The following is a 25,269-nucleotide window of genomic DNA, read 5'->3' as shown; positions in this document are numbered from 1 at the left end:
ATTTTAGAAAGGAACAACATGCTCTGGGCTCAGAAGAAATGATAAGGCATGATATGATAGGTTGATAGAGTGAGAGTTGTCAGTACTTTGAAATCCAGTATAAATTTAGAAGTAAATTTAACATATTGGAGACACAGCTCTATGGAAACAATGGAATTTGGTCAAGGTGGAGGCAAGGTGAGAAACTTTAATTTATAAAACTAGCAATCCAGGGGCCCCTGGGTGGCTCAGTTGGTTAAGTGTCCAACTTTGGCTCAGGTCATGATCTCACAGTTTGTGGGTTTGAGCCCCACATCAGGCTCTGTGCTGACAGCTCAGAGCCTGGAGCCTGCCTCAGATTCTGTGTCTCCCTCTCTCTCTGTTCCTCCCTCACTCGTGCTCTCTCTCTCTCTCCTTCAAAAATAAATAAAAACAAACACAAATAAATAAATAATAAAACTAGCAATCCAAATCTGTTATGGGAGAAGCTATCCAGGCACAAGTATCAAGACCTTGTCCTTGAGGTTAGCCTTATGCTGAAAGGGACAGCAGTTTTATGCCATTTTGAAAAATGCTGTTTGGATATTGGTATTATATTAATAAGGCATTAGGAGGTAATTTGGTTATGCACTGTGACCATATTTGATGGCAGTTTCAGCAGAGGATGTGAATCAACTGGAGAGAGTGTAGACCCAGGGAGTGGAAGGTGTTGGGGTGGGGGTGGGGGGGGTACTATGAAGGTCAAGATGGGCTTTGGCCTAGAGGACAGGCCAGGGACTTGCAATGAGGGGAGGATTACTAGGGAAAGGCTTTGGGGGAAGTATCTTCCAGGAATATTAGAAATTAGTTTTAATAATAAACCCTGAGAGGTTTTGGTTGGATACATCTTGGCATCATGATTTAAATTTAAAAACTAAAACTGTGACCGATCTGGTGATTGACAAACATCTATCACAATCAGTTTAAACATCTAGCTTCTAAGTAGAGGCAAGAGGACAGATCAGGTGATTTCTTGAGATCTTTTCCACTTCTAGAATGTGGTCAAGAAAAGCAGAATCACAAATAAGGATATGAGCCTAGCCCCTTTGAAGCTCTGCCATTCTCATCCATTGACCTGTCCTCTTAAGAGAACCTGCAGAGATTCCAGACTAATTCTAGGTTGAATTTAACTAGATGAAATATAAAAGTATATATGAAGGCATTTTTCAGGCCCCAAGTCACTATAGAAATGTTAGTTACCATTGTTCCCCAAACCCATCTCCTCAATCCTTTTTTTTTTTTAAATGAACAACTTCTCTCTACATTAGGACAGGAGCTTGTGTAAGGAACTTCAAGTCTAAAATACAGCTGTTAATGTGATAGCCACACTTCAGAGTGAGAGAAGATCATTGGCAATGACTCAGAGTCGAGTAGTGATGTTCAGGAGAGCAGTAGGGGAAATGTGTGTAAGGAAAGAGACGGATGATTATTGCACTGAAGTGTCCTGATGCCTTTGCTCTTGTTTGCCCCCACACAGCACAAATTGACCCCGGAATATCTGGAGCTCAAAAGGTACCAGGCCATTGCTTCTAACAGTAAGATCTACTTTGGCAGCAACATCCCTAGCATGTTCATGGACTCCTCTTGTGCTTCAAAATATTCAGATGTTAGGACTGGAAGAAAAAGCTCTCTCCTCTCTAAGGAGGCTCTTGAACCCTCTGGAGAGAGCCCCATCCAAAACAAGGAGAGCACAGGTTGATGCAAGAGGTGGAAATGTACTCCCATATCAAGATGTGGCCCAAGGGGTTAAGTGGGAACAATGGTTATATGACTCTTCAGATTCACAGAGAACCTGTGCTCTGTCTGTTCTGCCTCTCCTGTGATAGCCCTGGCTTATCAACTGATTGCAGGGTAGAACCAACTGTCTGGCACCCAAATGTCTTCAGCCACAGTTTATCAAGTATCCTGTGTGTGTTCCCTTCTGAACTGGTACTCGTAAATCCGGGAAAGTCTGATGCTAAGATACTGCCTGCACTGGAATGTTAGACATGAATTATATAACAAGCTGTGTTTTTCTAAGCTGAGATCTATTGAATAATGTTTACATTGGTCCCCGGGGAAATGTGTGCTTGGCCATTCGAGACATAAGAGGCCAGAGAAGATGTCAGGATGCGGTAAGTGTAAAGACGACCAATCACGCCTGGGGCCCAGGCTTTCTTTGGGGTCCAGTCCCAGCATTCATCCGTGTGATTAGCATCTAGTCCACTGAAGTTCTCCAGGAAATGATCTTCCACTTGAGCAATGATTTACTTGATATTATTTGCACCTTTTTTTCCCTATAGTTGAGTTGGTGGCCTGCTGAGATATGTACCTTGCCACCCAGCCAGGGATTCCTAATCACTAGTTATTACTGCATTAGTAGGCTCAGAGAGCTTGGTTTGAAGTTCTGGGTAAGATGAAACCTTTGCTTTGAACCACAGCTCTGGGGCCCCCGCTTCCTCTCCATTGGATGATGACTGTCTGCATCACTGCCCCAGGCCATTTGTAACTAAGGTGCCTGGCTTTTAGCCACTCCTTCCTTATGTGTCACTTCTCAGCTCTGTCTGGCCAAGAGCGGGACAGGGCTTTAACCGGAAATAGGAGCAGCATACAGTTCCCAGCTGTTCACTGCACAGTATTGTATCATAACTGCAGGAAGTTTTTATTTGTAAAACTGGATTTGGGGTACATTTATTTGCCCCAGTACCTCTACCTGAAGGCCAAATCCTAGGGCTGCCATGGTTACTAGCACACTGATTCTCCTCAATATTGTTCTTCTGGAGCCTACATAGTATGGGACAGAGTAACTTAGAAAGCATCTTTGGTCATCTTTGTCTCCTTTTTTCCTGGCTCTGAGATTCTGAAATCAAAGTTGTTCTCTGGCTCTCACCCTCCCTAGGAAGTCAGGATTCCACTGACTTCCTGGGCAGCCAGGGGATTTAATCTCCCTTGAGAGGATGACAGAGTGAGTTAACGAGTTTGCCTGTGGCTGTGGGAGACCTATTTCATCTGGGCCTTTTCCCCTTCAGATTAGCTTTCCTGAAACAGTGTGCCCCATAGTTAGGCCTGAGTTTGTAGCTTGTTAAGACACCTTTCATGAATACTGTGTTCAAGCCAGACAGAAAAGTCATGGGACCACTTCCAGAAACCTTTTTGCTGTCAGTCCTGTCAGTCTCATGACAGCTTGTGGGTTGTGCCAAACACTTTCTGTGGGGAAGGAATCCCAGATTTGAGTGGGGCTTTTCCCTGGGCCTTATACTAGAGAGGCATTTGTAATATGGAGAGAATCCTTTTTTCATTTTCGCTTATTATATACGCTCTCTTTATGTTCTCTAGCTCTCCTTCAAAGAACATTTGAAATAGAAGAATAAACTCTTCACCTGTCATGTATTGTTGCTGCAGATAGGTAATGATTATTGTGGGAAATTTGGGTCATTGACCTTTGTGCTTTCATTCCTAGAGATGTTTCCTATTCCCATAAGCTAAAAGCCGTTGCCCCGAAGTGTTGGATGTGGGTTTTCTTACAACCCCCCCGGTGGCAGAGTTGAGGAACAGGGAACTAGCTTTGTGAAGTTGTAAAGAAACTACTTCCACTTAGATTCTCCCTGGAGTGTGCTTCCCAGCGCTCGCTCAGGCTCTAAGTCTATCCCTCCTGCAGGGATGTTCCTTTTGGCAAATACACACTGTAATCTTGAAGTCTAAATTTATATGTGAAATGCTACCTTTTTTAAAAAAGAAACTAAATAAAATTATTTTACTATCAGTGATTTGTATTTTTTCCTTATGTCTCCATTCTTGTCTGTTGTCTTCACATGCCCCTAAGGCTGTCTTGCCCATTTCAACTAGGTAGCCAGTTTATTTACTAGCTTAACTCAACTGTAGAGGCTTTTCTTACACTCTGCTCAAAATACTGTTTCCTGGGTAGAAGAATCTTGAAAGCAGGGTTTCTGCTCTTCCTGACTCACAGAATGTAACAAGGAATGTTCTGATTCTTGGTGGGATGTGGCCAGCAGCCGAAGAGGAAAGGGAGGCTGGAACGTCATGCCCTTTCTGAGTGAGTCTAAGAAGGGAGGAAGGGAAGAGACAATTGTACTGAGGAGGAGGAAGGGCAAATTGTACAAACTAGAACTGACTTCACTAATTCAAGTGTTAGTCCACAAGCCAGGGTTGGACCTGCTCTTTCCTAGCTCTCACCGTTCCCTCATAGGGAACAATTTCACAGTGATGTTGGGGCAGCGGGGCTCAGTAAGGGGGAGTTTTGGGGAAAGCAGCCCTTTACTTGGGTTCCGGTGGAATCCAACCCCATGGTAACCTACATCTGCTGCTGCAGACCAGGGGAGTTTACCTAATTCAGATGTTAAGTATTACATATTAAGATGAAGTGATTTAGAACTAAGTGATTTCTGCCTCTTGCTGGGAGGAAGGGATTTTGTGAATTAGAATTTGTGGCTTCTCGTTGCTTTGGGATTAATAAATCCCAGATGTGTGCATACAAGGCTCTTTGTCATCTGGCTCCCACTGACCTCTCCAGCCTGGGTCCTTAAATGTGCTTTCTCTCTGTCCCTTTGCATATATTGTTCCATCCACCTGGCTCATTTTTCCCCCTTACATATAGCTCTAATTTTCCTTTGCTAACTCCTGGTGAGTCTTCATGTCTTCAGAAAGGTCAACTGCTGGCTCAGGTCAGCATTCCACATTTCTGTCTTTGTACTATTTCACATATCTCCCATTACCTGTTTCATGTCTGTTCTCACAAGTGTTCAGCTCTTCGGGGTAGGGACCATGATTCTGCTCTTTGGAGTGGTATCTATTGCTCGGACCTGGCCCATAGGCATTGGTGAATTTTGTTTCATGAGAGAACAAAAGGGTGAATGTGAAATGCAAGAAAGGGAGTAGTGGAGGAAAAAGGACATAGAGTTTAGGGTAGAGTGTCTATGTCAGGACTTAATGTGTAACCATGGGAAGTTACCTAACATCTCTGAGCCTGTTTATACATCCTTACAGCATTCTTCAGTGGGTTCAGCAGCATATGTTTAGACACCTAGCATAATGATTTGTGCATGGTAATTGTTGGGGTGCATTTCTCCCTTCCTAGAGTAGGGGAGGCTGATCTGGGGTTTCCAGGGTCCCCTTCCACTCTCATACAGAATGTATTAAGGGAGCAGTGATTTCTAGTAATGAGAATCACATAGGAACTGGAATCTGATTTTTCATGATGGATTTAAAAAAGGAAGAAGAGACAGAAAATGTGTCTGCAGCTCTAAGATAATCAAGCCAAGTGTCAACCTTTAACCCAAATTCTCTCCCCAGACTTCACATGCCATGACATTTGGGATATTGCTACCTCTAACAGTTAATATTTGTAGAGCACTTGACATTTACCAAAACATTTACATGCACACTGAGGATGTAGTCAGTTTTCTGTAGTGATTAACAGGTGTTGGGTTGTTGTTTGTTTGTTTTTTTAAGTTTGTTTATTTTGAGAGAGTGAGCAGAGGAAGGGCAGAAAGATAATCCCAAGCAGGCTCCGCACTAACAGCGCTGTTAGCAAGGAGCCTGACGCAGGGCTTGAACTCTCAAACTGAGACCATGACCTGAGCTGAAACCAGAGTCAGACGCTTAACCAGCTGAGCCACCTAGGTGCCCCAAGGGGTTGGGTTTTACATTTAAACAGTTCCAAAGAATAGAAGAGGAAGAAAAGGTGGCAAGCATGACCAAAACACTACAAAACAGAAACAGCTACGAATCTTAAAAATATCAACACATAATTTAGCATCACATTAAAAACACTACACCACCACCAAGTGAGGATAATTAGGAACACAGGAATGGTCTAACACCAGGAGATCTAGTTTAGTAAAATTCACCACATAAATAGAATTTAGGAGGCAATCACATGATGGTCTCACTTGCACAGAAAATGCTTTTGATATTTAATACCCATTTAAAATTTTTTAAGTCCTTAGTAAAATGGGAATAGATGAATGCCTCTTTAGCCAGAGAAAACATATTTCTCAAATCATGCTAATTGATAAAATACTTTATAAAAGGATACCCATTAATATCAAGAATAAAACATGTCTATCTACCATTACTAGAAGTAGAAAAAGGGAACAAGATAAAAAAATTTAAGGAGGCAAATTTGTAGATGATATAATTGTGCCTGGAAAATACAAGAAAATTACCTGAACATGATTGTAAAAATAGAATTATTCATTGGTTAGATACAAATTTATTATTTAAATTAATTGCTGCCCTATTTAAAATAAAACCTAAGTAAATAAACATAATGAAGGCAAGTTTTTAATAATAAAAACAAGGATGGGGAGCCTGGGTGGCTCAGTCAGTTGAACATTCAACTCTTGATTTCAGCTCAGGTAAAGATCTTGTGGTTTGTGAGTTCTAGCCCTGTGTCAGGGTCTGTGCTGACAGCATGGAGCCTTCTTGGGATTCTCTCTCTCTCTCTCTCTCTCTCTGCACCCCCCTCAAAAATAAATAAACATTTAAAAAATAAAAACAAGGATAAAATACTTAGGAATAAACAAGAAATCTCAAGATTTATAGAAAAACATTAAACTGTTAAAGAGAAGTATAATAATAAATTAACTTACTCAATGGGAAGGAAGAAATAGCAATTATCCCAAAATCAAATTTATACATTTATGAGATCTCAATAAAAAATATCAACCAGATATTTTTTTGATCTAAACTAACATCCCAAATTTGATAGGGAAAATTTTAAAAGAACAGTCACAACAGCCCTACCTAATATTAAAGTAAAAAATCACAGTTATTGAAGTACTGTACTGTAGCTTCTTTAGTCAATTAAAGTATAGAAATAAATTGAATTATATACGGAAACTTAGTACATGATTAAAGGTGCCTTTTCGAAAGCTTGTAACCTAGAGGGAAAATATGGATTATTCAATGGAGGTTAGAAAACTCTGGGGGAGTTGGAAAAAATACCCCTACCTCACATGGAGGGGTTTACATGGAAATGTATTCTTGGTGGCTCAAACAAATACACACTTTTACTACTAGGAATTTATCCTTCATGAGTAATTCCCCCCAAAATAAGAATATTCATCATAGCAATATTTGTGATATTTAAAGACTGGAATATCCCTGAATGTTCATTTAAAAAGATTTTTTTTACAATTCCCTTATTCTAATAAAGTAGGATACTAAGCAAGCATCAGAATGCCATAGGATGCTGCTGTGTGAAAATGGGGATGTGTATGTGTGTGTCTTTTTGTTTTTTTTAATCTATAAGTTATCTCCCAAAGGATATATCATAAGTGAGTAACAGTGATTACATCAAGAAGGAAACCAGAAGAGTATAGGAAGAGAGATTCATTTCCACTTTACACCCTTTTGTATATTTTTTTATATTTTATACCATGTGCATGTAACACCTACTCCAGTAATCATAAAATAATGTTTAAGGAAAAACAAAATAAAGTAAAAATGGTAAAAGAAAGCCTTCACTTAAATAGCGGTACTTTATAATCAGAATTTGGTTGAAATTCTAATTGTGCCTCTTGCTGAAAGTCTAACCTCAAATTATTTTTCCTTTCTGAATGTCAGTTGCCTCATTTACACTTGTGAACAAAGAGCCTACTGGACGTGGCTGAAGTGAAAAGTAAATGAGATTTCTAAACAGCTAAGCACAGTGTCAGGTAAATGTGATGGGTCCAGTATAAATTGTGGCTATCATTATATTTTGTCATTTAATCTTCATAAAAACCTTTTCACAAGAGGAAGAAAGTGTGTTGTTTTGGTTACCCCACCCCATTTTACAAGTGAGGGAAGTGGGCTTGATTCATAAAATTTCATGTCTCATTTTCTTCCATTCACATCTGAATTCAGAAAGAAAAAATTGTGATATGTAAGCTCCAGACTTGAGGCAGCAATTCCAGTGAAGTTCACGTCTAGACAATATGGGTTGCAAACCCGGGTTTTTCAACAATTAATCATTGCACATTGACCATGACGTTGCTCTTCCCACTGAGCACTATCTTATTACTCAGTAAAAGATAATGTATGAAAATATCATATGACTTCACTCATATGAGCACTTTAAGACACAGAACAGATGGACACAAGAGAAGGGAAGCAAAAATAATATAAAAACAGGGAGGGGGACAAAACATAAGAGACTCTTCAATATGGAGAACAAAGCATGGTTACTGGAGGGATTGTGGGAGGGGGGATGGGCTAAATGGGTAAAGGGCATTAAGAAATCTACTCCTGAAATCACTGTGGCACTATATGGTAACTAACTTGGATGTAAATTAAAAAAAAAAAAAAAAAAAAGATAATGTATGAGAGTGTGTGTAAAATAGCTATAACTCTAGAAAATCACTCATTAGACAAGTTTAAGAGTGCTCAGGCCTTTTCAAGCCACTGTAATTAAGAGTGTTAGTTTTTTTTATGAACCAAGGCGAAATGTGATAAAGTACCATTTCACTCTCCATTTCTTGGTTCCAGGGTACTACTGTATTGCATTACTGTCTTTGGTCTTTTTCAATTGCAAGGAGTTTCCCAACCCAGAGAAGTTTGATCCAGGACACTTTTTGGATAAAAATAGCAGCTTCAGGTAAACAATACTTTGTGCCCTTTTCCCTTGGTTACTACAAATACATCCACCCAGGTCATACACATGCACATTCTGGACAATTGTTAGCTTCACTGAGTTTATGGCATAAATAAGCAATGTACTGGTGATAGCCAAGTCAATCAAATCAAATTGTTACAATTCTCCAAATCTGGATGAAGCCATTTAAGTTTGTACACCAGTAAGATCAGGCAAGTCATCCAGGAACTATTTTGTGTTTGGTAATTGAGTATAATGCATGGTTTTTTGTTTACTGTTTGTTTATTTTGAGAGAGAGAGCAAGTGTGAAAGCACAAGTGGGGGAGGGGCAGAGAGAGGGAGAGAGAATCCCAAGCATGCTCCATGCCAACAGCACACACAGAGCCCTACACAGGCTCAAACCCATGAATCGTGAGATCATGACCTGACCTGAGAGTCAGATGCTTAACCCACTAAGCCACCCAGGTGCCCCCAATGCAAGTTTTTAAAGAAACCAAAGAAAGTCCAATTCAGATGTCATATATCACCAGCTGACCAAGGAATTTGTGTTTGCATACTTTTGTCTGTTGATCTCCCCTTTGTACTACAGACTTTTCCAAAACAAAATGTACCCATTTCTGTTTTTTGCAAACTGTTAACCATTATTAATTTTCTGATTTCTGAAGCCAGGGGCCATCAAAAAGATCTTGGTCATTTTCTCTTCTTTCTTCCCCTCTGAAATTCAGAGCCCCACATATCCTTGCCTCTGTGCAGGAGCTGGTTGGCTGGCTTCCAGTTATTATTCCCCATAAGGTCATACAGACAACTTAGGATTGGTCAGCACACATTTTTTTTCCTTATTATCCTATCCAATCATTTTATTGGTAGTTTCAAAACTAACAGTTGATATGTTTTGCTTCTAATTACAATGATAAGTGTTCAACATAAAAAATGGAAAATGCAGAAAAGCAAACCAAAAAAATAAAAATGTTACCCTACAGAGATAATCACTGTCAATATTTTACTATATACACTAAGTGCTCTTGAGCTCTCCTGTCACCCTCTTCTCTCCACCTTTCAGCCTGCCCTTCTCTCCCGCACTGCCAACCCTGAGTTGGGTTGAGGCCACAGCACCAGAGGGAGAGGAGGAGCCAGAGCTGGGAGCCAGCTGTGGCCTGGTAGTACATGGCCTCCTATTAGGAAAGTGGCAAGAAGAAAGTCTACTACCAAGATGGTGACGTTGGAAATTATTTTTATGGACAGGGTCAGCCTATGAAATCTCATAGAATCCTCATGACCCATAACTTGCTGTGAACTTATGGGTTATATAGAAAAATGAAAATATACAGTTCCCATAAAACCACGGCTGAAGAAATGACAAAATACCACAGTGATGAGTATCTCAAATGTCTGCATTCAATAAGACCAGGTAACATGAACATGTCTGAGTATCGTAAGCAGATGCAGAAATTTAGTGATGGAGACAATTGCCCAGAGTTTCATGGACTCTGAGTTTTGTCAGCTTTCAACTAGTACTTGGGGCTTTGAAGTCAAACAAACCTCAAACCGATACGGCTGTTAACTGGGCTGGAGGATTACATCATGCTAAGAAATCCGAAGAATTAGGATTCTGTTATGTTAATGATACTGTACTTGCCACCCTTGAATTACTGAAGTATCACCAGAGAGTCTTATATATTATTGATATTCATCGTGGTGATGGTGCTCAAGAAGCTTTTTATGTAACAGACCATGTAATGACTGTATCTTTCCATAAATATGGGGAACACTTACCTGGAACAGGAGACTTGAGGGACATTGGTGCAAGAAAAGGCAAATACTCTTGTCAATTTTCCAATAAGAGACGGTATAGATGATGAGTCAGATGGGCAGCTATGTAAGCTTATTATCTCAAAAGTGATGGAGATGTATCAGCCTAGTGCTATGGTTACAGTGTGGTGTGGACTCACTGATGAGACTTGGTTGCTTCAATCTGATGGTCAAAGGTCATGCTAAATGTGTAGCAGTTGTAAAAACTTTCAATTTACCATTAACTGATGCTTGGCATGTGGGGTGGATAGACAATCTAATGTTGCTTGATATTGAACATGTAAGACTGCAGCCCACCCATAATTGTGAAGTTTCCAGTGAATTGCCACATAATGATTACTTTGAATATTTTGGACCAGTCTTCAAACTGCGTATTAGTTCTTCAATCATGACAAACCAGAACACCACAGAATTTATGGAAAAGATAAAACAGCATTTATTCAAAAATTTACACATGCTACCTCATGCACGTGGCATCCAGATTCAAACTATTCCAGAAGATGCTGTTCAGGAAGACAGTGAAGACGAAGATGGAGAAGATTCAGATAAGAGAATTTCTATTTGAACATCAGGTAAATAGATAGCTTGTGATGAGGGATTCTCAGTTCTGAGGAGGAAGGAAAAGGAGATCGTAGAAATGCTATCATAAAGAAAAAGCAAAGAAAGCTAGAATCAAAGAAGACAAGAAGGAAACTGAGGACAAAAAAAAGTAGATGTTACGAAAGAAGAGAAATCCAAGGACAAGAGTAGTGAAAAAACAAATACCAAAGGAGCCAAATCAGAACAGCTCAGCAACCTTTGAATTAGAGTTTCACCAATTTCAGAAACCATAAAAAGGAGAGAAAAGGAAGAATTTTTTTTTTCTTTTTGAAGACTTCTGGTTTCATTTTAGACTAGCTTGGCATGGACTGTTTATTTTCAAAATGGCTTGTTTTTGTTTCTTGTGTCAAGTTTTATTGTGAGTTTTCTAATTATAAAGCAAAATTTCTTTTCTCCATCATGCTTTATGTAATAGTATTTAAAATTGATGTTACTCTGTCCAAAAATCGATCTATTAAAAGAAGTAACTGGGAGGCGCATGGGTGGCTCAGTCAGCTGAGTGTGCGACTTCGGCTCAGTCATGATCTTGCAGTTCGTGAATTGAGCCCCACATCAGGCTTGCTGCTGTCAGCACAGAGCCTGCTTTGTATCCTCTGTTCTCCTCTCTCTACTCCTCCCCCATTTGCATTCTCCCTCTCCCTCCCTCCCTCAAAAATAAACATTGAAAAAAAAGAAGTAATTGGACTTTCTGAGCTGATTTTTCCATCCTTTGTAATTCTCTTTATTAAAAAACAATTATACTTGGAGGAAAAAACCCACAAAACTACAGTAATTAATACTGTGTGACTCTGGCATACAGATAGACATATAGATTGAAGATACAGAAATGGATCCAGAAATGAAACCTCACATAGTCCATTGATTTTCAACAAGGGTATCAAGACAACTTAATAGGGAAAGAATAGTTATTTCCACAAATGGGGCTGGGATAACTGGATATTCACATGCAAAAGAATGAAGTTGGACCTCTTCCTTAAACCATACTCCCAAGTGGCTCATAGACCTAATGTAAGAGTTAAAACTATAAAACTCTTAGAAGAAAAATAGGAGGAAATCATGACCTTGAGTTAGGCAATAGTTCTTGAAATGACACCAAAAGCACAAATAACAAAAACAAGATAATCTAGACATCATCAAAATTTTAAACCTTTGTGCTTCAAAGGGCAGCATCAAAAAAGTGAAAAGATAACCCGCAGAATGGGAAAAGATATTTGCAAACCATATCTGATATGGAACTTGTACCCAGAATATATAAAGAACTCTGGTAACTCAGCAATAAAGACAAATAACCCAATTTCAAAAATGGGCAAAGGGCTTGAACATTTCTACAAAGAAGATATATGAATGGCCAATAAACAAATGAAAAGTTCATTAAGATCACTGGTTACCAGAGAAATGCAAAGCAAAGCCACATGGAATACCACTTTACACCCACTGTGATGGCTAAAATAAAGACAGATAAGAACAAGTACTTAAATAATATGGAGAAGCTAGAATCTTTATGAATTTCTGGTGAGAATGTAAAATGGTGCAGCCACTTTGGAAAACAGCTTGGCAGTTCCTCAAAATGCTAAGCATAAGATTACCATATGACCAACAATTTTGCTCCAAGGTATATATACCCAGAACAAATAAAACCTATGTCCACACAAAAACCTGTACGAGAATATTCATAGTAGCATTGTTCATAATAGCCAAAAAGTAGAAACAACCCAAATGTCTATCAACTGGTGAATGGATAAACAAAATGGAATAGCCATACGATGGAATATTATCTGGCCATAAAAAGGGAGTGAATACATGCTACAATGTGGATAAACCTTGAAAACATGCTAAATAAAAGAAGCCAGACACAAAAGATTACATATCGTATGATCCCATTTATATGAAATGTCCAGAACAGGCAAATCAATAGAGACAGAAAGCAGAGTCGTGGTTGCTTAGGTCTGGAAAGTGACAGCAAATGAGCACAGAGTTTTGGGGGCTGGGGGTGAGCTGATGATAATATTCTAAAATTAAATTGCAGTGATGACTGCACAACTGTTTTCTAAAAACCGCTGAGCTGTACACTTAAATGGATGAATTTTATAGTATGTGAATTATATCTTAATAAAACTTCTTTAAAAGAAAGAATATATATACAAGCCCCAAAGTATAATTAGAACGAATTGTCCTGATAAAATAGAAGCATGATGACTGGAAAGTACTTCATGGCTCATAGGTGTCTTCTAAACCCTGCCTCAGGATATGCAGTGTCAAGACTCAGGTTCAAGACAATATCCCAGCAGAAGGCATGCTGGAACATCAGAAGTATGGGATTGAAACAGGCCAGTAAGAAGAAGGGAAATTTCCTAGTACCAGGCACCAACCAGAACTGGAAGGAATTGGGCTACTTGCAGGGAGTCAGTCAACAGTCCAGTCTAGAGTTTCCAAGGGGCCTTCCTTGGTGAACTCAGGCTAGACAGGCTGATGTTGATGTATGAGGAGGATTTGATTTCACGCATAGGTCTTGTCAGGTAAATAGGTATTTCTACACATTTGCAATCACAACAAGAAGGATTTAGGGCAAAATACCTTCGGCCTTAGTGATGTCAAATTTTAAATCCCAAGACTTTTACATAATTCGATCCAAAAGTTATATTCAGAGTGATCATTTCTAGTTCTGAATTTTTCCTGAAGCTGGACTTAACTTTATATTTATGATTGTTTGGGATGAAATATCTCTCATGAATTTCCATTCTCAGGGCTCTTATAAGCCACACTCAAGAAGCTTGCTCAGGCCTCTCCTTCCTACTTTCGTTCCCTGTTAGTTTCTAACATGGAAGGGATCTGTTGATCTTCAGTGATGCTCCAGTTGCTCAAACTGAAAAAAATTTTCTTGCAGTCTTAGATGACAGTTTTTTATCTTTAGCATTAGTGCTTACTTCAGGAGGGAGCATAGAATAGAACAGAGCTAATAACAGGTTTTCAAATCTGATCATTTGTGACATTTTCCAGCTGTGTGACTTGGGGCAGGACCAGACTTTCTTGATCTTCATATAAAAAGTGGAATTGGTAACACCTACCTTCCAAGGTTAGGAGATTGAGGATGAATGAAACGTATGTATTTTCTCTGACAATTAGAAGGAGCTCATATGTGATGGTTTTTTACTCTCAAGTCACTGAAAATTCTCCCATGGTCAATGCAAATTTAAGTTTTTAGATATTCTTTTTTTTAAGTTTATTTATTTATTTTGAGAGAGAGAGAGTGGGGTAGGGGCAGAAAAGAGGGGAGCAGGCTCAGCGCTGTCAGCACAGAGCCCGATGCAGGCCTTGAACTTACGAAGCATGAGATCATGACCTGAGCTGAAATCAAAAGTGAGATGCCTAACCAACTGAACCACCCAGGTGCCCCAGTTTTTAGACATTCTTTGTAAACCATTCATTGCTTTTTCCCATTCTGTTTCCTGGACTCGTGTGAAATTCCAAGCTGAGGCACTATTCAACCAACTAATACTTGTTATTATATTTCTCTGGTATAATAGTGACATTGGGTCTCTCTTATACTTCTCACTGTAATACTGTATTTCTCTGAATTTAAGATGCCATCTGTTTGAAGATACGTCTAGTTTCAGAGACATTAAAATGTGAAATAAGAGCACATATAAATATAGTTGCCCCCTACTACTTTTGGACCCATGGTCTGTTGCTCAAAGTCTGATGTACATTAGTCCCTTCATCCCAGATGACCAGATCACTTAGAATCAGGCTTCTTTTTTTTCAGTTAACCTTCTGCCTGATACTGTGATACCTGATATGATGTCATATCAGTAAACACACATTACATTAGTTTTTTTTCAAACTCAGAACCACTTTACTCCAACAAGGATAAGGATTACACAGGTACAAGCTATTGACAAATTAGGCAATACTGGTACACAGAACAGATTTCAGAGTCCATGCTGTGCATGCTTTCCACTGGCTGGAGGGCAATCTGAGTCAACATGTCACTGAACCAATGATTGCCCTGTTGGAATTAGGGTTCGTGGGGGCATATGGAAGAGCCTGGTTTTCTGAAATTCCACTTAGTCATTTCCTGCCCTGTTCTAAAGTCAACAAAATGTAAATGCAGAGGAGGTAGTTCATTATTTGTTATTGCTTTTCAACATTTGTTTAATTCTGTTCTATAATTCACGTATAGGCTAGGGACTGGGAATCCTGAAACAAGATATTGCCTCTGGGCTTAAGGACCTTATATTTTAATCAGGGAAGACAAACAAGTAAGCCAACAATTACAGCATAATACTATGTAGAGAAGTGTGCACAGAGTTTTATGAAACATAGGGAAGGACACTGAATCAGACTAGGGGTAAGTGAAAGGAAAGATTTAGAGAAAATGATGCCTAAACTTAGATTTGAAACACAAATAGGAGGCAGATAGCTTCCAAGTGGAGAGAGAGAAGGTATCAAACCTCTTTTCTGTTGGTGTATCTTACCATAATTTTTAGAGATTGGGGGGAAACATGTAGAGGCTTTGAAGGATTGTGGGTTGTTTGGTATGGCTAGCAGGAAGGAAAGGTGTTGGGGAAGAGAGATCTGATGTGGGACAGGCAGTAAACACAAGGCCATAGAGAGCCTGGTTGCCAGGGAAAGAGCTTGAACTTAACTGAGGAGAGTGGAGAACCAAAAAAGGATCTGAACAGTGATGGGAGGGGCGAACAGGAGACAAGGTGTGGTTTGCGCCAAGAAAAATGTCGCTGGCTGCAGTGTGACACATGCAGCCGGAGGAGGTTGAGTCCGAGGCAGGAAGGCAGATCCAGTCCAGGATGAATGAGAACAGAACTGAGACAATGGCGGTAGAGGTGAAGAGCATGGGGCAGCTGTGAGGATGGTTAAGAAAGAGAATGGAGAGGGCTTAGGGAGTGAGGACATTTGGGAAATGGGTGAGAAGGGAGAACTTACAACAGTTCCCATGTTTTTGACTTGGGCAACAGGTGGTGCCGTTTCCCAAGAGGAGCGGCTAAGAGACACTGTGTTTAGATTCGAAGGGGTTGCATTTGAGGTCCCTGAGGAACAAGCAAAAGGGGAAAGCATCCTAGTCAAGGAGATAAGAAATTAATCAATACACCCAATGTATACATAGCACTCCATAGTTTACACCAAACCTTTATCTATAAGTGAGACATGACTGGAGCCGACAGCTTGGGGGTGAGGTCTCAGGGGAGTTTACCTGGAGGAGAGCAGCCAGCCTGTCTAGGGAGCACAGAAATCCAGCACTGGAGGTTGGGGCTAGATTCAAAAACTAGAGGAAACCCCAGAGGATTTTTACCTTCTGCAAAATCCTGAAAGGGCTGCATTTAAAAGAAAATGAATTCAAGAGTATTTATCCTGAAAAACTGGAGTTAAAGATAGTAGGAAAAGGGCATTTTGGGTTCACCTCTAACTCTTGAAACCAACTGAAAACAAAATAAAATAGCAAAGAGTTAAAAAGAAACTTCTACCTTCAATAAATAAGGGACATGTTACAGAACGAAACTGTAAAGAATGACTGACAGATGAAATTAATTTTGATCTAGAATATGTGAGCACACAAAGCCAACACATTCCTGCACAGACTCTGAGAAGGAGATCACTTTACCTAAAATGAAGTGTCGTGTTCCTGGGGAGTACATCCAGTGACCCTCCATGGGTAGCATGCCAAGGTCTAAGGTGGATCAGAGATGATCAAATGTTCTGCAGTATCTGTCCTCTCTTTTTATTGTAACAGAACTGATTTTTAGCTGGGCTTATGGCTGTCTGGGACAAAAACTACATGTACCAGCTTCCCTTCCATGTAGGCACGACTATGTGACTGCCTTCTGGCCTGTGAAATGTAAGTGGAAGCCATGGTGTAAACCTAGGAAGTTTGTTTTTGTTTTTATTTTTATTTTCTCAGCAGCTTTATTTATCATGCATACACCACATACAAGTGGAATCATGCAATAATTAGGTTTTTGGTGACTGGCTTCCTTCATTTAGCATAATGGTTAAAAGGTTCATCCGTGTTACAGCATGTACGAGTACTTCATTCCTGTTTATTGCTGAATATGTATAAACCACATTCCCGTTATCCATTCTCACTGGCAGTGTGTGAGAGTGGGAAGTTTGCTTTTAAAGGAAGAAAGTGGGCTCCTTCTTGGTGGCTGGAATGTCTGTCCAGGCATCAGCACAGCCTTAAAGCTTGGAGAGTACATGACTTTTTATGAGGACTCTATTATCAAGACCTGTGGAATAGAAAAGACGCTGACAGCCTTGATTTTTATGGCAGGTTTTGACCAGTAAACAAAACTTATTTTGGACAAATACATTTTGGAAAGGTATCAACCTAATATCATGGAAAGAATAAGTTGTATCAGGTTTAAATTGCATTTCTGTTGTCTTTTTGTGTGTGTGTGTCTCCACAAATTTGTTGTTTAATATGTAATGATGGGAAACAATAAACTTAGTTTTTCTTCTGAAGAAAAAAAACAGGGGGAGGGAGGAAGGGAGAAAGAGGAGCCACAGTTTTTTAACAATGATGATAAACATTGTACCATTTTAAATCTGAACGACAGCTCAACACTTGTGAGAGTTATGGACACAGAGCTGAATACAAATTTTACAGCATGACCAATAATGTGACTAACAGAAATCTGGAGTCATTAGACTGCAAAGGAGCTTTTAGGAGAAGGGAAAACTCACTTCAAGTTTGGGGTGGGGCACCTGGGTGGCTTAGTCTATTAAGCATCTGACTTGTGATCTCAGTTCAGGTCTTGATCTCAGTGTTGTGAGTTCAAGCACCGTGTTGTTGGGCTCCACGCTGGGTGTGGAGCCTACTTAAGAAAAAAAAAAAAAAAAAAGCTTTCTGATGGCTTCTCCTTACTCTTGGAATAAAATCTGAACCCCTTGCCACACGAATAAAGTGTGTGCCACTTTCCTATTCTCCCATTGGATGTGTGGCCTCCTTGGTCTCCAAGCTCCTACACTGGACTGGCTCTCCAGTCCCGAGACCAGCCATCCCTCACTGCTCTGGGTGTGTGCCCTGTCTCCACATCTACCTGGACTGCTCTCTGTCCCCAGAGAGTCCCCTGATTGACTCCTTTGATGATGCAAAGCTCAAGTCAAATGTCACTTGCACAGGCCATCTCTGATCCCCAAATGGAATCAGCCACCCCAACTCACCCTAGCCCACCTTGGGCCAGTCTCTATCACCACATACTATTTTCTTCATAAATAAAATCTGAAAATATCTCCATCATTATGTATTTATTATTTATTTTCTACACACACACACACATACACACACACACACACACACCATGAGAGTGGGGATCTTACCTGTCTTACTATCTATCCCCATACCAGAGTTTAACACAAAGTGTTGACTATATTTTTGTGGAATGAATAAATGAACAAACAAAAAGCTCTGTTACCACATGGACCAAATAGTTACCATCTAACAATGAAATATGGGGTTGAAAAACATAACAGCATCACGACCACCATCCCTTAATGATTTCTATGCTTTTTTTTAAATTTAGAGCCATTATTTGGCATTTTATTTCATCTTACAAAGAGATATTTTTCTAAAGGCAAGCAATTCCTTCAGCTTTATTTCAACTTCTTTTTCTTCTGTTAAGTCTGTTAAGACCCTATGATCCCTTTTTTGGAAAATTATTCATCTATCCTTCTATCTGTGAATTCATTCATTTTAACAAACATTTATTGAGTACCTAGTATGTGCTAAGCAGTATTCTAAACATTGAGGACAAAGCAGTGAAAAAAACAACTCAGTAATCCTGCCTTCCTGCAGCTTATATCTTAGTAGTGAATATAACAAACAAAAAAAAAAGGAACAAATAATTACATAATATGCCTCTAGGTAATGATAAGTATTACAAAGAAGAGTCCAGTAAAGGGATAGAGAATGGAAAGAGATAGCAGCCTGGGACTAGTTTAGGTGGATAGGAAGGTCAGAGCCAGCCACTCTAAAGTGGTGGAATTTGAGTGTGAACTTAAATGATGTAAAGGGAAAAGCCACACAGATTTAGGAAAGAGCATTCCAGGCAGGGAAAATAGCAACTAAAAAGGCCCTGGGGCAGAAATGAGCTTAGTATGTCCAAGGAATAGAAAGGACATTGTGACTGTTGCTTACTAGGCCTTGATGTCACTTTAAGTATGGTGGGAAATTACTGAACTATTTTGATTTGGAAAGTCATTTGATTTATGTTTTAAAAACTCTGGCTATGATGTTGTTAATAAAACTAGTGGGGCAAAAATAGAAACAGGAAAATATTCAAGGAGGTGGTTGTCATTATCCAAAGAAGAAATACATGGTGAGGCTATTGTCATCATTCAAGCTAGAAATGTATGGTTACCTGGACTAGGATGACAGTGGTCAAGGTGAGAGAAGTAGTCACTTTCCAGATATATCTTAAAGCGGAGTCTGTATAACTTGGTGACATGATGAGTAACATAAAAAGAGGGGCACCTGGGGGGCTCAGTAGGTTAAGCGTCCGACTTTGGCTCAGGTCATGATCTCATGGTTCATGAGCTCTCATGAGTTCGGGCTCTGTGCTGACAGCTCAGAGCCTGGAGCCTGCTTTGGAATTGTCTCCCTTTCTCTTTGCCCCTCCCCCGCTTGCACTCTGTCTTTCTCCTTCTCTCTCTCAAAATAAATAAACTTAAAAAAAATTTAAAAAGAGGCATTGTAGATGAGTCTCAGGTTTTGACCTGAGAAATTGGATCAATTGTGGTAATATTTCCCAGTTTGAGGAGGCAGATGAGGGAAAGAGCAAATTTAATTTCAGAGTCATCCCAATGGAATTGCCTATCACCAATTGATAGTAGGGGTTATTCTCAGCTGATGGGGTGTGGGGGTAGCATCTTATTTTTTTCCTTGTTCTTTTCTGTATTGTCTCCATTTTTATAACAAACATATTTCATTTTTACTTAAGCATATAAAGTCATTTTTAAAAAAGAATTATTTTCAAGGTACCCTTAAGAACAGGAAGCCAAATTGGAGGCAGTGTCATGATACAACCAGGCCAACGTGACAGAGGCATTCTGGCATTGTGGAAAGCTTTGGAGTCAGACAACGAATTTAATCTCCAGATTTGCCAGATGTAAGTTGTATGATCTGGGAAAATCATTTAAATTTTAGGGGTTCTCATATATGTAAATGGGATATAATGGTCCCCTTAGGGGCATGTGGGTGGCTCAGTCACTTGAGCATCTGACTCTTGATTTCAGCTCAGGTCATGATCCCAGCATCGTGGGATTGAGCCCCATGTTGGGCTCTGTGCTGAGCATGGAGCCTGCTTAAGATATTCTCTCTCTCTCTCTCTCTCTCTCTCTCTCTCTCTCCTCCCCCCTCCCTCCCTCCCTCCCTCCCTCCCTCCCATTGCCCCTTACCCTGCTCATGCTCTCTCTCTCTAAGAAATAAAATTAAAAGATAATAAAATAAATAGGAGCTAAGACCAAGCCTAACTAGGGAGAGGCCTCTTTAGGTGAGAGGATCAGGGGAAGGTCCCATGTGACAAGCTGTGAGAAGAACAGTCCAGCAAGGAGCATTGGTAGGAGCTTGGTCTGTCCTGAGGACCAATATTCTTTACTCTCCATGCTTGGCCAGGTCCTCTTTGCTCTGCTCTCTCATAACACTTAAACCCCAAATCTATCTCAGAGAGTGATTGGTGATTTGAATGGCGCTGGATGTATGATTCATCTATATGTCTAGCCCACTAATGTTTATTAAGCAGGGTTAAATGACATTGAGACTGTCCTGCAGGAGCTCAGAGTTACTGCTGGATGATAGAAAGAAATTTTAAAGTTTAAAATTTAAAACCCACAACCTCTGCCTTCTCTCTCTGTCTCTGTCTCTGTCTCTCTCTCTCTTCCCCCTCCTTCTCACTCCCTCTCTCCCTTGTCTAGGGTCTAGGGAGGAGTAACAGCAGGAGGAGGACTGCTGCCCACTTCCCTACTTAATGTTAACATCCTTCTACCCCTCCTCAATCCCTTACAAGTTTTGGTGAGCTCCTTTCTTTGCTCACATGTCCCTGGTGGGACCTTACTTCTGCTGCATATCTGTACTCACTGGAGCTAGTTGAGTAGGATGTTGGGCTCACTGCGCTGAAGGGTGCTGAGTTCAGGCCCTCCTCCACTACTTACTTAGTTGTGTGACCCTGGGAAAATCCCTCCTCTGAAACGGGAATTACAGTACCCTCCTCCCCAGGCTGTCGTGGGGAATAAATAAGGAGCTAGTTGGCACCCTGTAAAACAATGTAGAATTGTGAAGTAGTGGAGATTTCTTGGACCAGGCAGGGGGTAACTGTGAGGATACTGAGAACCCAGGAAAGAGGAAGTGCCTAAAATCTGCCCTCTTTCTCACATCTCATCACTGTGGCTCTGACCCTCCTGCCTTCGTCTTTCACTCTTGAGGACCCTTGTGATCACACAGGGCTAGGCCAGGTAATCCTTCTGTCTCAAGATTAGCTGATAGGCAGCCATAATTCCATCTGCAAACTTCTTTGTGCCTTGCCGTGTAACATCACACACTCCCAGCTTCTAGGGATTAGAATGTGGACATTTTTGGGGGCCTATTATTACACCTGCCACAGTGGGAGACAGGACCTTCTGATCTAATTCAGTGCCCACATACTCTCCCAAACCCAGCAAAGCTGTTACGTGACCCAGCTCAGTGGTCCCAAGTGAATACATACATCATGTCCCCCACAGTGTTGTGTTTGTTCAGCCATAGCTTTGAGGACAGGGACTGCCTTTTCCGCTATTGATTGTCACGTCACTAGAATGTAAGCACCACATGAGCAGGGGTCTTTTTTGGGGTTTATTCTATATCAAAAATAATAAGTAAAGCCATTAGCCTTTAATGGTAAAGGCCTTATGTATGTATTTGTTGAATGAATGAATTGTATGCCATCATCTAGCATGGTCTTGAGCACAGAATAATTGCTTAATGCTGCTGCTATTACTATTAATCTGCTAACCATATGTATGGAGCCCTTACTGTGTGCCAGGCACTGTGCAAAAGGCCTTACGTGTGTTATCTTATCTGATCCACCCAACTCATGAGGAAGGACCTGTTTCTTCTCCATCCTATACAGAAGGAAATTGAAGTTTAGAGAAATTAATTAATTTGCCCAAGGTCAAATGACCTAAGAGGGAGTTGAACTTTACTTAAAATCATATCCTTATGCATTATGCTAAGTGAAATAAGTCAAAGACAAATACTGTATGATCTCACTTATATGTGGAATCTAAAAAAGCCAAGCTCATAGAAACAGAATGGTGGTTGCTAGGGGTTGGGGAGTGGACGAAATGAGATGTTGGTCAAAGGATACAAACTCCCAGCTGTAAGATGAATAAGTTCAGGAGATCTTATGTACAGCACAGTAACTGTAGTTAACAATACTCTATTATATACTTGGAAAGAGAGTAGATCTTAAATATTCTCGCCATATGCACACACATACAAACACACACACACACACACACACACACACACACACACACACACACACACTAAGATAAGTGAGGTGATAGAAGTGTTAACTGACCCTATCGTGGTAATCATTTTGCAACACATACATGTATCGAATCATCACATTGTATACCTTAAATGTACACAATGTTATGTTAATTATATCTCATTAAAGCTGGAAAATTTTTTTTTTAATATCATATCCCTCTGACACTCAGACTCCTTCCACTTCTAGTTGTTTTGAGAGGCATTGCATGCATTCTGGCTTTAGGACATGTGTTCCGGTGCTCAAAGTGGAATCCCAGAGAAGTGCCAACCTCAGCTCTGATATATGGAGGGTTCCCTGTTTACAACAACCGAAAGTTCAAACAGGCAGGGAGGGTACATCCCTCTCCTAGAGAAGAGGAGTCATCTGTGTGGCATGAGTGAGGTCCCCTAAGAGCTATAGGCACATTTGCCAGAGAAAGGGGAATTCTTCTACCGAGGAACAATTTGGGCTTATCTGAGGGCCACTAAGCCAAGCCTTCAGTTGTCACAGTAGGTATTGTCCTAGAAAAAAGGCCTAATGTGTGACAGCATCCGTAATGCCTTCACAGCCTTCTCTCTTGATTCACCACCTGGGGTGTCCGGATCTTATCAGATACCATGGGATTTTAGTAATGGGCGTAAGGCGGCAGCCCTATGCCACTACGAATTTGGTGTTTATCTAGGGTCAACCCTCTGGACCATTTGTGGGCCAGGTTGGCCTGGATATACAGTGTTCACCCAATATATCTAAGAGGGAATAGTGGTCTTTACTGACAGGTTATAAAAGCATTGGACTTCCTTGGGAAAGTTTGCTAGAGATAGAGCAGAAGGATGCAAGATGAAACATCATTAATGGGTTTGTTCGTTCATTCATTTAACAAGGGTGCATCTATGCCAGGCTCTGTGCTAGAGGCTGTCGGCCATCTGAGATGACAGGACCAGGGTGTCAGTGAGCCTGCACTATATCCTAACACCCACCAGGCACATAGTAGGTAAGTACATTAATAGGCAAAGCAATAAGAATTGGAAATACAAAGACTGATTGTAGTAGCAATTGCAAGGGGAGGTGAGGAAGACCCAGGATTGAGAGCTGGGTCGAGGCACCTGGGGAAACAGCTCAAGCAAAAGCAGGAAGGCAGGTGAAGAGGGCATGCTCAGAAGACAGTGTGTGGTGTGCTGAGTCTGGATGACAAGTCACACCTGGACCATGTAGGAAGGCCTTGAGGACCAGGCTGAGGCCTCTGGATTTTAACACTGCAGCACATGAAGATCTACTGAAACTTTGTTCTTGGAAAACAGGTGTAATTTATATACCATAAAATTCACTCATTTTAAGTGTACAATTCAATGAATTGTGCATTCATTGCTATGATCCAGTTTTAGAGCATCCTCATTGCTCCAGCAAGATTCTTCATGCCTATTTACAGTAAATCCCCATTTCCATCTCCAGCCCCAGGCAATTGCTATTTTGATTTCTATCTCTGTAGGTTTACTTTTGTATGACAATTCCTATAGGTGGAATAATTTAATATGTGGTTTTTCATGTTGGCTTCTTTCGTCTAGCATAGTGGTTTTGGAGTCCATCCATGTTGAAGTATTCAGTTATATGGTTATACCACATTTGATTTATTTATTTACCGGTTAATGCACATGTGGGTAGTTTCAACCTTTTGGCTATTATGATTAAGACTGCTATGAACATTCTTTTTTTATTTATTATTAAGAGACAAAGAGAGACAGAGCATGAGCATGGGAGGGGCAGAGAGAGGAGGAGACACAGAATCCAAAGCAGGCGCCAGGCTCTGAGCTGTCAGCACAGAGCCCGACGCAGAGCTCAAACTCACAAACTGTGAGATCATGACCTGAGCAGAAGTCGGACGCTTAACCGACTGAGCCACCCAGGTGCCCCAAGACTGTTATGAACATTCTTATGTGCAAGTCCTTGTTCTCTTGCATAGGTGCCCAGAGTGGAGTTGTTAGGTTATATAGTAAATTTATAGTTAACTGTGGGGGGAGGGACTGTACTTCATTCTTTTTCTTTTTTAAAAAAAAGCAGCTTTGGTGAGATCTAATTTGTATACCATAAAATTCACCTGCTTTAAGTATACAATTCAGTGAATTTTAGTAGATTTACAGAGTTGTACAATCTAATCTTGGAACACTTCTAACATCTTAAAAAGAAACCATCTGCCCACTTATAGTCATTCTACATTTCCACTCCCAGCTATATGCAACCTTTTATTTACTATACATTTGCCTTTCATAAACATTTCATGTTAATTGGATCATATAATATGTGGTCTTTTGTATCTGACTTCTTTCACCAAGCATAATGCTTTTAAGGTTCATCCATGTTATACAATATGCCAGTACTTTATTCCTTTTTATTGTCAAATGATATTTCATTTTTTGGATGTTCCATATTTTGTTTATCTGTTCACCAGTGAATGGACATTTGGATTGTTTCCACTTTTTGTCTATTTTAAATAATACTGCAATGAACATTCATGTACACATTTTGTGTGGATGTATGTTTTTGTTTCTCTTGGGTAGATACGTAGAAGTGAAATTACTGGGTCATACAGTAAGTATAAACTTAACCTTCTAGGTAACTGCAAAACTGTTTTCCAAGGTGGCTGCAACATTTATTTTCCCATACGAGGTCCCAGTTTCTCCCTATTCTCACCAACACTTGTTATTGTGACTTTTTGATTATAGCCATTCTAGTGGATGTGAAGTGATATCT

General features: G+C 40.2%; 1 protein-coding gene and 1 pseudogene across 7 annotated transcripts in view; both read left to right on the top strand.

Annotated features, from left to right (window-relative positions):
- The window catches only part of ERLIN1 (ER lipid raft associated 1), a 65,838-nt gene that overhangs the window by 31,936 nt on the left and 8,633 nt on the right, over positions 1 to 25,269 (top strand). For 3 of the 7 annotated variants that reach the window (XR_002082592.2, XR_002082595.2, XR_002082594.2), the window contains exons 12-14: positions 8,488 to 8,596; positions 20,010 to 20,124; positions 23,406 to 23,515. Coding sequence is in view for 3 of the 7 variants with exons in the window: in XM_019459122.2 (XP_019314667.1) it covers positions 1,496 to 1,717 (222 nt within the window). In the remaining 4 variants the exon portion in view is untranslated. Of the gene's footprint in view, positions 1 to 1,495; positions 3,761 to 8,487; positions 8,597 to 9,653; positions 11,482 to 19,993; positions 20,125 to 23,405; positions 23,516 to 25,269 lie in introns of those variants that run through there. The other 4 variants (XR_008424901.1, XM_019459123.2, XM_019459127.2 and 1 more) reach the window with 4 other exon arrangements.
- On the top strand, positions 9,773 to 11,481 carry LOC109272763 (histone deacetylase 2-like; annotated as a pseudogene).

Source organism: Panthera pardus, unplaced genomic scaffold, assembly GCF_024362965.1.
Source record: "Panthera pardus isolate Hobbes unplaced genomic scaffold, ASM2436296v1 HiC_scaffold_22, whole genome shotgun sequence".
Taxonomy (NCBI): Eukaryota; Metazoa; Chordata; class Mammalia; order Carnivora; family Felidae; genus Panthera; species Panthera pardus.
The sequence above is the reverse complement of the archived record's forward strand: the minus strand, read 5'-3'. Positions and strand labels throughout refer to the sequence as shown.